The sequence below is a fragment of the Sinocyclocheilus anshuiensis genome, unplaced genomic scaffold (genome assembly GCF_001515605.1).
Source record: "Sinocyclocheilus anshuiensis isolate Anshui unplaced genomic scaffold, SAMN03320099.WGS_v1.1 scaffold107, whole genome shotgun sequence".
Classification (NCBI taxonomy): domain Eukaryota; kingdom Metazoa; phylum Chordata; class Actinopteri; order Cypriniformes; family Cyprinidae; genus Sinocyclocheilus; species Sinocyclocheilus anshuiensis.
The window spans coordinates 814,974-827,229 of NW_015549584.1; the positions used below are offsets into that span (position 1 = coordinate 814,974).

The window sequence follows — 12,256 nt, forward strand, 5'->3', positions numbered from 1 at the left end:
TTGGATGAAATAAACTTGATAGTTTAAAAACATTTTGTCGTAAATCGTTTGACCTACGATTTAATTACTTAAAAAACAATAGACTATAACATAGTAACATAGTATAGTATTTATAGTATTTTTATTCGATTTACAATTAGGCCTACCAAAATTGTAATAATTATGTAGACTGTAAAATAAATAAAATCACTGAACTAAATAAAAACTGAGTTCAAAAGAAAGCACTCGGGCAGAGGAATTTATCTCAAATGTATTAAAACACTATCTAGGTGAATATTAAACAAACCGAGAGAAGGGTCTGTGTTATCATGCACCTCATCAAATGTGCATTATGAACATCGGAGTGCTCGGTTTCTCCGTTAAATGAAGGCACACTGTCAATCCGACACTGCTGTTTACACTGTTTTATCTGCGGGGAGAAAGTAAACACTTGAGCTCTGGCAAGGGGGATCATGTCTCCATGGCATCGCGTTTCAATAGTGCAGCTATACACTCCTCGTGCGAAAATACAGTGGACTCCTGCTTTGAGACTGTCTCTGTTTAGAGGCTTTCACAAACTTTTAAAAGAAGAGAAGAGCTTATAATATCATCTCTCTTTAACTTGGACTGTCGATACGAAAAATAATAACTAGACTAGCCTATTGTTATGAAATAATTAACAAAGTTACTTTCTAAAATGTTTAGCAATTCGTTTTTTGGAAAATACATATGGTAAAAAAAAAGCTTTGTATTAAAATACATTAAACGTATTAATTTTGTTAAACATACTGAAAATATGGAATTGTTTTATTTTTTAAAGTTTGTATTATATGCAAAATGTGTTTTGAAATAAGTCACAATGCGCCAAATGATAGAATATGGATAAACAAAACAAACAAACAAAAAAAACTTTAATGCACAAAACAAGCAAAACGTAAGAATAAAATAACATTTATTTCTTTTGCAAAATTTACACAGAGAAATGTACACTTCGCAACGCAGCAAAATTTCATTCAACAAACAATCGTTTTACATCTTTTTTTTAGATCCCTTTTGATGTTTTTTGAGAAAATGACAAATATGACTATCATCAAGAAATGTAATATACATAATTTAGTCGTGTAACACAATATATCACTCACAAAGGGAACACAGATGTCTACTTGAGCCAGTAACCATATTAAATCCAAAGAAATTCTGTTCTGTTGAATGAACATGGCACGATTTAACAGACACTGAGCAGAAAAAGAGTGAATAATAGACGTTCCACAATAACAATAATGCTAGAATATTCCTTTTTTTTTTTTTTAAATGATGAAGCAAATTATTATTCTATGAATTGCACTATTATCACACGGGGGCTTAACCCGTTTGGCAACTAATCTAAATGGATTGTGACAAACGTGAAGGATTTTAAAATACACAATTTACATTACTCGAAAATACTATGGTTACCCAGCTAAAGGTCTAAAATAATTCACCTCTGGCTCCTTTTGCGCTGAGGCAGTGTCAGTAACGCCATCCTGCAGTAAGATGGGTAAAAACTACTTTAACCTTAACGCGTAACCCTTTTCTTTTTGATTAATCACAAACTTCAAAGAAGCCACGACCACCAAACACATTTTCTTCTGGTGATTAAACTAGACATATTTTATATACAGAAACACAAGGCCCGCGAGTCTTTAGGGATGAGGAATCTTTAGGCCTACGAATCTTTAAAGACAAGAAACACTTTTGTCTACATTTGGGAAAAACTATCTCACTGTTTCTCTGGAGTGTTGTTGACCAGAGGACCATAGAGTCCATTGGTGTAGCTCTGATCTTTATGCAAGAGAGTCCTGTCTCTGATCAAGTCACTGAAGGCATATTCCATTGGCGGCCGGAAGCCCAATGTTGGCATCAGACCCGTGGTGGAGTATGGAGCCATGAAGGCCAGGCCTCTGCTATGAGCCGAATACGCCAGCCGGAGTGGGTTCAAGCCCAAATGCGTACTGAGAGGATACGTGCTCGGGTCGGAACTAAAGTGTGGCGCGTTGGGTTGCAAAGGAGAGAAGGCAGATCTATTGCTGAGCGTCATGGTTCCAGGTAACACAGGCCGCGGGGTGGAGGACATGGGCGGCTGTGCGCTCTGCAGCATCCGATCCGCCGTCCAGGACTCATCTGGGCCCTTGGCTTGACCGCTGTTGTTGAGGATTTGCTCTATGGCTTGCACCACATTTTTGCCGCATCCCTGCAGCACAAGCTCCAGGACGCTGCGCTTGTGGTTGGGGAAAACCCTCGTTAGGATGTCGATGGCGTTCATCTGTCGCGATGCTGCGGAGGAGGGCGAGGGCTCCTGATCGTCTTTATCCGTATCCGAGCCGGAGTCTGAGCCGAGCGGACTGATGGAGCCTGGCGTCTCATCGCCGTCTTTTAATGGTTTGGCTATCGGGGAGCTCACGATGGACTCGCGGTCACCGTTCTCCGAACCCGAGCCGTGACGCATATCTGGAGACGACATTCCTGGAACGGATTCGGTGTCTGTAGATACGGACTTTCCAGGCGCCTGATGTAGGGTCATCGATCCAGATAAAGGTGTCTTGGAGAACAACTCGAACTTTTGGATGTTCGATTCACCTGAAACAGATTGATGCACGTCAATAATTCCCATCAGCTAACATGCCTTATTTTTTCTTGGACTGTATGAGAGTGAAACTTGGAATTCAACTTGAAATTAGCCTACACAGTACGATATTATTCTTTGTATAATACATACACTAGCTAAATATGCCATTCTTTTAAAATAATTAAGTTTTCCATATGGTTCTTTGGATATTCAAAACGTTTTTGATGTTTCATTAGAGATTCTTTGGATTTAGTATAAGAGCGTGTATTTAAAAAAAAGTGCGTAAATGTTTTCTACATAATTAATTTGTATTTACAATTCTTTAAATATAACTGAAACTTTTATTTTTAAGAATTTATATAGCAGCTATACGAGTATAATTTATCCACCTACCAGAGTTTGTTTCGTTGTTAACTGGGCCAAAGACCTCATAGTGTTGCCGGGGAGGTATGATGCCGTTGGCAGCGGCCAAGGCCAGACCCTCTGCTGTGCCGTAGAGCAGCTGAAGTTCTCTAGCCTCGTTCTCCTCCTGCGCCTGCTGTCTGCGGAGCGCAACCTGAGCGGCCATGACGCGCTGTCTCTCGGCGATCAGAGTGCATTTGGCACACATGCAGTCCTTCCATCTGCAATAGCGCTTATGCCCCTTCAGCGCAGACACCACGCCGTGATTCCTGCACCGGGCGCACTTGGGCGTTCGTGGATACTTCTCCGTAGCGCGAAGCAACAGCGGCGGGGCCCTTAAGAGGTTACCGGCCATGGAAACCGGGATGGAGGCGGCAGCGGCCGCGGCCGCAGCTGCAGCAGCGGCGCCAGGATGAATCTGCGACCCTGCCTGGGAGGCGGGTGGGATCTCTGGACGAAGATCCATGTTCTCCGAATCAACAAACAGCCAATCGATAGGTTAAAAAACGTGCGCAACCGAAGCCTTCGATCGGAGACGTTTCATAAGCATTGAGCAGAATCGATACACGGAGAATTTCTTCAGCACAGCACTTGAGGAAGAACACACCCCGAATGCCAGTGTCCAGATAAGAGATCAGAAAATACTTATGACTGCTTATGAAAGTCCTCTTTCCGGTGAGATCTTCAACTTGTTGCGCGCTGTCCACAAGCAGCCCAATAAACTCTCTTAGAAATGAAACATACGTTTAAAACGAATAAAATCAATTTTAAAAACACAAAAATCCATCGAAGGTAATGCAAAACTAACTTTAAACTCAATGATCGGCCGACAGTCTGAGAGAGAGCAGAGTTTGCTGCTGGAGCCAGTGTGAGACACTAACTTCCTCGAGAGATCTTCAGTGGATACAGATCCCTCTCGATCTATTGTTGCGCCCACGTTTTCATTAGACAAATTTGACAACAATGTGGCGCCTGTCATTGGCCAAAGGGGGAAGGAGCGATCTGATTGGCTTGTCTCTTTTTCAACTGTGTCCACCTGCGTTCTTTCCTCAAATAACAAGCATCACGCAGAGCTAAAACATAAAACTTTTATCATAAGAAATTATTTACTAAAATACAGGCAAAAGATCCTGTAAGACAATTGACTATTGATACTATAATCTTTAAACGCATTGTTTTACGATTTGGCATTATTAACTGCTGTTTAGACAAAATAGGCTAGCTGTTAAAAAGTTGATTACGGGATTTTTTTGAGACTTTTTTTTTTTTTGCATATAAATGTATTTTTTATTTACAAGCAATCGTTAGCCAAAATAAGTTTCGTAATTTATTTATCGTTTAAAAGACAAGATTTTGTTCTAGGGATTTGCTGTAATGAAGATCCAATTCCTCAGAATGACGTCAATATCGCTAAAGGCAAAACGGTAAGTTGTTACGCTAGACTTTAAGGGCAGTTCGTTGTCCGTAATTGTTTACTGCATGTTTGTAATTGTTTACTCTAAACATTGTTGCGTCGTTTGAAAATGTCATTCATTTGTAGCATTATTGTAGAACTACTGATTTAAACGCCGGCTATTACAGTCAAAAAGCTTCGATGTGCTTGCCATTTATCATCAATATTAACAAAACATTGCGATATTTGATTAATCGAATTATTTAAGATGAACTAAATGAACACTGTACTGATTGATATGGTATTTATGTGGTTTAGCGCCATAGGAATAGTTATATCATTCTAGCCTTTGCAAAACAAACTATCGCTTCTGTTTCTCTGTATTTGTCGAACATTTATACTATTAAAACACTCACCGGCATTGTATTGTTTATTGTAAGCGTTGTTCTCGTTGCTTAACTAACAGTCTTCTTGTTTGTTTGTTTTTTCTCGAACACATTTCATGTGACTATTTTACTTTTTTTTTTTAGCGCTCTTCATACTTTTAAAAGTCTGCGGATTGTTCAAAATACGAACGTCAACAGAAAGTGCTATTATTACTACTACTACTACTACTACTACTATTATTATTATTATTATTATTATTGCTAAATTATTTTAGAATTACATGCAATTGTTTTGTTATGATTCGACACGTTCAAGAATTAAAAGCGAGGATTATTATTGTAAAACTAGTCAGGTTTTAAAATGTCAGTGCAGACGCCTAAAATTATTTTTGCTTCAATGCTTCAATTTATCTACCCTTAGATTAGCGTAGTTTTTTTAAACAATGTACATATTTTTCTTTAGCCTACATAAGTATCCAATATTTCAAGATCGTGGTGTCATAATACTAAAATGGTAAGTAATTGAATTTTCTGAGCACGTTTGAAATATGTTCTGGTAAAATACGAAAATACGAGTTTCTTGTAGCCTAGATAGGCTACAGGATTACTGAATTTATTCCTATATTGCTTCCTTATTAAAGGATTCATTGTACATGATTACAACATTTTTTCAAAATAAAAAATGCAGTTTATCAGCTAAAAATTAAATGTTTGCTTGCATCTGCTAAACAAATCTGCTAGACAACAACAGACTTAAATCTGAACATTATTTCTTGTTCGTTCGGATTATTTTTCAAAGAATAAAGCAGATCGCCATGGTTCTCTTTGGTACCTGGACTTTAAATTTCTCGGCCCCTTCGATAAAGTGATGTGGGCCTGTACTGTTTCCCTGTCGTTCGGTTTCTTATTGTTTACACACTCAATCACAGTAAGCAAATGCCATCTGTCCCCCCTCCCCTCCCCCTCATCTGCACCTTTAATTACCCAACCAGCACACTAATAGAGACGATATTAAACTAAAGCTTTTTGACATTCAAAGTCATTATCTCGGCAGCGATCTCACGCGACTGAAAACAGACATCCCGAGATCATTACAAAACCGCAAGCAGGCGTTGATTGTTCATAAACTGAGAGATGATGAGAGCACAACTCTGAACAATTGTGATCTTTTGACAGATATGAGAGCTAAGCCGGTTTTATGTAAGCTGTTCTGTCGATGATAGCCATATAGACACAACTTTCGGAATGTAACTAACTCAAAGTAAACGACTTTTATACAACCCACTTATTCAATGCAAAACATTTAGTGTATGCAGAACATCAAATGTATTTTAAACATAATTTAAAGCTCATTATATCTAATAAACTTGGTTTTCACAATTACTTTCTATCCATTCGAGAAAACGTTTCGAACCCAGAAACCAATGCACAGCTAAGTGTAGCTAAACATTAAAAACTTTTTTAATTCTCAGAATATCCACAGAGCAAACATCGGGAAGAAAAAGGTTCTACTCTGAAACCAAGACGCGCTAAAACCCCTTTGTTTTTTTAAGAGAGTAGGCAACATTGACTAATTCTGTTCAGGCAGAACCTATATATTTTATGAAGTTTAAATAATGAATCCGGCCCTCTACACACTTTACTTGAAAAAGAAAATCTCTCCATTGAATGGGCGTCTCTGTGAATTCCAATTAAATGCCCCCGGGCAATTAAAACTGACTGTGGGCACTTAGGAAATTCAACATTCTTTCAACAGTTCATCAGACCTATGCATCAAAAACCCATACAAGGCTTTCACTCCCTTTAGAATCTCCACCGCTGACTGAGTTTTACACCTTTTTAAAGCAGCACAAAAGAGATGCTTGACCCGACATATGTAACAGCATGTCTCTGTTCCTCCAGCACCCCGGAGCGCTATTTTACGGATCTTTCTCTCCGCTGATACCCGGCCGGAGCGCGGCTGGATCCGAACTGCCTCCCTGCGGACCTCCTGCTGGAATGGTTTGAGTGCGCAGAGCGCAGCAGAGGTTAGAGTAGCAGATAAAAAAGGGGAATGAGGGTGCCGAGCGCGCGGTTTTTAGAAAAACCAGTGTATTTACACGCTTCATCTCGTCTCCAAGTCCTCATTAGGTTGTTAACCTCTTGTTCACATGAAAAGCTGCCGCGCCGCGCAGGACCCTTGAGCGCAGCAATGGCATTCCCCTAAAGGCACAGAACAAAGCGCTTAAAATAACTGCGTTAAATCAAGCTTTTATTGGCTTACTTAGAATGGACGCTCGATGTGGCTTGCTTTAGTTATTTACCTAAAAAATATATATTTTTAATATTTATTCATTTAGCGTAGCCTATTATGTAATTAGGCTATTAATTAACGCTTATTTATCCATCCGTATACTTATTTTAATTTACGAAATTAAACAACCCTCACATACACTTTCAGAAAAAAGGCACAAAAACTGTCACTGGGGTGGTACCTTTTCAATAGGTAAACTTTAGTACCTTATTTAGCCCTAAATATAGCACATTTATACCTTAAAGTTACATATTTTACCCTAAGTGTACTTACTAGTATGCAAATGATACATTTTGGAAAGCTATAGTGACAGATTTTGTACCTGTTTCTCTGAGAGTGAGCAGTAGGCTACTTTGTACCTTTTGGTGCCTTTTTGTTTTAATCAAACAAAATAGTTCGAGAATCATATAGGTTTCATATGTTACAAAAGAAGTTTCTTAAATCTTGATGGAAACGGAAACTTTGAAACGGAGCTGTCAACCTAATTTAAAATCATAATGCAATCTATTCTTGGTCTGATGCTTAAAATATAGTCTACACTATATGCTACTACAGTATAATATTGCGGTCTTCCTTTCTGGTTCTGCAAACTTTAAAATTGCAAGATGGGAAATAACGTTATTAAGACGTCCAGTCTATATTAGGGGGAAATATACAAGACCACATTATAAAAACAACTTATTACTGTAATTTTACTCTGTAGACTCACTTTCACTTTTTACACCAAGGATGCACAACGCCGATGACAGATGAAATGATGTGAGTGTGTGCTCCGGCAGCAGCCAATTAAAATGCGGCCTCCATCCCTCCACATCTGCCTCCCTTTACAAACGAATCAAACAGAAAAGCAGGAGCCCAGTGAAAGAGCGCTCATTGAGATCACAGATGGAGTATAGGTTTTTGCAAGAAATTTGAGAAACACCATTGTCCCAAATCCAAACTCAATGTGGTCCCTCACAATGGTTGGGGCTTTGAGCTGCGCCGACTCAATTGGCCTTGTTTTTTAAACTTGAAGTGTTGAGCACAAAGACCGGCCTCCTAAATGTCACAACCGCTCCAAGTGGGGCTCTGCAGCGCGATGCTGTCTGAAAAAAGAAAAAGAACACAATTATGAAGCAATAATTACTCTGCTTCTCTTCGCACGCCACTGCGTCTATTCAGGCCCCTTTAGCCCCATTTAATGCTTTATCCTCGTCCACGATAATCCGAATACCACAGCTTTATTATTTTTTCTTCTCCCTTGCAGAATTTTCTTATGAGACGGGAAACGGGGATTGTGCTAACCTGGACAACTTACTTTCTAGACAACTTTTTAATATCGAAAGTTGTCACAGCTGAGAGCTGCTGAACGATACGAGATATTAATAAGTTCATCAGTTTATTTTTTTTTTGCAATTAGCCTACTGCTACAAGTAGCACCGTTACTCACAAAAATAAATAAAAGTAGTGTCTTAATTAAAAGTGTGTTTTAAAGAGGGGGCAAATGAAAATTATAGGCTACATTTTTAAACCACATGTGTAAAAAAAAAAATGCTGACAATAATGTCAAGGACAACCAGCTAATATACGATAATTAAAATCATTAAATAAACGATAATAAATAAATAACATTTTTTAAAAGTATATTATGCCTCTAAGCTATATTATTAATATAGCCAAGCAAAAGTATAAAATACTAATTTTCATGCAATGTAAAAAAGAGGGGGGAAAACATTTAATTTTATTCAAGCTATGACTATAGGCATACGTTTAATTTAATAAATGCATTATCTTGAAGATTTGCCTCATTGCTTTGCTGAGTAAAATATTTTTGAAGGAAAGATGACGTCTTAATATGTAGTGAATAGCTACAAAGAAATCAGTTAAACGAGTCAGTTAATATTACTAGACGTTGTTTGTCTATCAGGACTAAACTGAGCGTTTGTGATTTATTGGTAAATAAAGTATACAAAAGTTGTGTATTTCAGTGTATTTCTTTTATTCATTTTGGGAAAACCGTTTTATGCCAATTGCCAATAAAGTAGAAGGTTTACCGTTGTCATTTCTGGAGATCCAATTATTATTATCTAGATGCCATCAAAAATATATACAAAATATGCGATTTCTCAGTTTAAAATAATATTATGTAAAATGACATTTCTCAGGCAGAGATGTGCTCTCATGTCACTGCTAATTTTTTCACAACCAATAAACAAATAGAAACTCAACCATTTTTGGAGAAATTGTTCTTAAAAAGCAGTATTGGCTACACTGTAAAAAAAATTCCGTAAAATTTACGGTAAAAAACCGGCAGCTGTGGTTGCCGGAATTTGACCGTAAAAAATACGGTAGCAATGTTTTAGGTTTTACGGGTTTAACTTAAATTTACAGTTAAATACCGTATTTCCATTAACTGATATAATGTTAATATACCAACCTATTGAAGTACTGAAATCTGTTTTGTAGCTTTGTAATACACTGATAACAACCAAATGCAGGTGGTGATGAGAAAGTCACACGATGAACCAAAGCCCATCACAAGCAGCTTTTTAATAATAACATATATAGAAGGTGCACAGTGTCATTCACACAAACGCTAAACACCATCATGGTAACACACATGAAACTGAAATAATGCAATAAACATTAATTTTAACAACATTAGGTGTAACACACAACCCTACTATACAAAACTGATAAGAAAAAACTAAGAAACCGTTATTTCAACAAAAAAACATCAAATTTGAAATGTAACGCAGGGAATTCTGGGAATGTCAATTTACGGTTATTCACTGTAAATAATACGGTCTTTTTCACTTCCAAAAACGGTATACTACCGTAAAATTAATGTCCAATACATGTCCAATACAGTTTTTCACCGTATATAGTAGGGGAATTTACCGTTAACCATTAACAGGTTTTTACTGTGGACTTTTTACAGTCTTTTACCATTAAATTCACGGTCATTTTTTACAGTGTACAGTAATTTTTGCTATTAAAACATTAAATTAATTAAAAGTGTGATTTCAACAATGCATTAAAGTGGGGAAGAGATACTCTATCAAATTTAAATAAATTATAAAGACACATTTTAAAATCTATTTAAACTTCGAAAACTACTAAAACAATGTCTAAGAACTTGGTATTACAACCACTTCCTGTGTCTGTTTGCCTCTTTAAGAAGAATCGCTTTATGTATCCCCCAATTGTAAGTCGCTTTGGATAAAAGCGTCTACTAAATGACTAAATGTAAATGTAAATGTAAAAACAAACAAGCCAAAACCAATCATTAAAAAAACAGGGTAAAGTTTCCCTAATTGAAGAAACATCCATAAATAGTCAAAAAGTAAGTTCCACCTACAGTAACCTTCAGGGCTCCATACCTAATGAAATGAAAACTCTATTGAAAACTCCTGGAGATCTGTCAGGATGACTAAAGCATTCCTTTTGGAAGCAGCCAATAAAACAATTTCTGTTCACACCAACCCCTCCCGTCTCACTCACTCCATTCGCACACATTGCCCACCACAAATGAGCCCCTTTTTCGGGCGATTCTTTAAGCCGCATAGATTCTGTTTCTCTAGCGTCTCTGAGAAAGTAAACTTTGAGTGACCCTCCAGGTTAGTTTTGTCTGGGATTTCAGCATCGTTGGGTGAGTGGATGCTGTGGGATCAGGAACTGCTTCAAAGAAGAGATCACTTGCGTCAGGAATGCTCTTCTCTCACCAAGGGCCAGCAGCATTCTTGACCCTTAAAGACTAGTCAAACATTATTGAACGCTTCCCTTTTGTCATTGAAGAATCGAGCCACCACCTGATGTTGCCAGAGCAGAATCTGTGTCACAAGAAGCCACAAAATAACTCTATTGTCCCTAAATAAAGAGTTTGGGATCAAACCATGATGGCATTGGAAAATCGGATTCTTGACTGACAGCAGCTACAATTCAGGGTCACGGATTGAGATGTCACAGATCTGACAAATGGGCAACAAAAAGAAAATCACATTGACAAATGCAAAACTCAATATTACTAATAAAACTTTCAAAAATGCTGATATTAAATATAAATAATAAAAAACATGTATACACACAAATGAAAATGAAGTGTTTACTGTTTTGCATTATTACACTATTTTTCCTATTGAATACTGTAAATCTGCTTTGACAGTCTGTATTGTTAAAAGCACTATATAAGTAAATATAAACATGTAATATACATACATATATATATATATATATATATATATATATATACACACACACACACACATCAAGTAAAGTCACTTGACGTGTCAAGTTGTGTGTGTATATATATATATATACATACACACGATTAAAATATTACTTCCTTTTTTTCACAAGTTGTATTTTTTAAACATATAAATAACAATATTTATAAAGTATAAAATAAATAACAATATTTATGAAATAGCATGTGTGTTTGTACACACACACACACACACACACATTTAATGTAATAACAATGGAACAGTCATAATATAATATCAAAAGAAAATTGTTCAGTGTTTGAGTAGTCTTTAAGCATCAGGAATACATTAAAGACTACAAAAAAGTATATATATACATATGTGCATTTTTTTTATAATATAATTTTTAAGGCTATCCTTTTTTCAAGTTGTGTCCTTTTTTAAATGTAATTGTTCAATAACTTGGCTAATCTTTTAGTGTCAAGAATATATATTATATATATTACACAAACACCCACACCATTCTTGACCCTTAAAGACTAGTTTATACAAGGTAAAAAAAAAAAAAATAAGCTGAATTTTGAAATAACTTGAATTTTTAAGTAAAATCAACTTACAAATTACATTAAATTATATTAAACTGGCTTAAAATGAGTTGAAACTTGTACAACTGATAAATTTGAATATTAAAAAGTTGAAATCTGCTTAACTTATTTTGATGAGTTAATGTAAAAACACGTCATAACTTATTGGTCATCTTTTTTTTTGTAGTCTATAAAGTCTAAAAGCTACTAAAAATGTTTCAAATGGGAGGAAAATAAAAAAAAAACATTATGTCCTTTGATACAGGATTATTTTTTTCCAAACAGGAGGATTACGGGTTCAATTGTGGGCATTATTGTGCTCTTCTCATATTGCTCAGAACACACCTGCCAAAAGAACGCCGATAACGAAGTGTAGACAAGCCGGATCAAGCTAAAAGAAATATCAGTTCACTGCTTAAAATGATAGCAT

General features: G+C 36.5%; 1 protein-coding gene across 1 annotated transcript; it reads right to left on the reverse strand.

Annotated features, from left to right (window-relative positions):
* Nucleotides 1–1,340: 1,340 nt before the first annotated feature.
* On the reverse strand, nt 1,341–3,879 carry LOC107657863 (doublesex- and mab-3-related transcription factor A2). The gene is made up of 2 exons (XM_016446135.1): nt 2,978–3,879; nt 1,341–2,595 (listed from the first exon to the last, which is right to left on the reverse strand). Exons 1-2 carry the CDS (start codon nt 3,450–3,452, stop codon nt 1,739–1,741), a joined length of 1,332 nt encoding a protein of 443 aa, XP_016301621.1. The 5' UTR covers nt 3,453–3,879; the 3' UTR covers nt 1,341–1,738.
* Nucleotides 3,880–12,256: the final 8,377 nt, after the last annotated feature.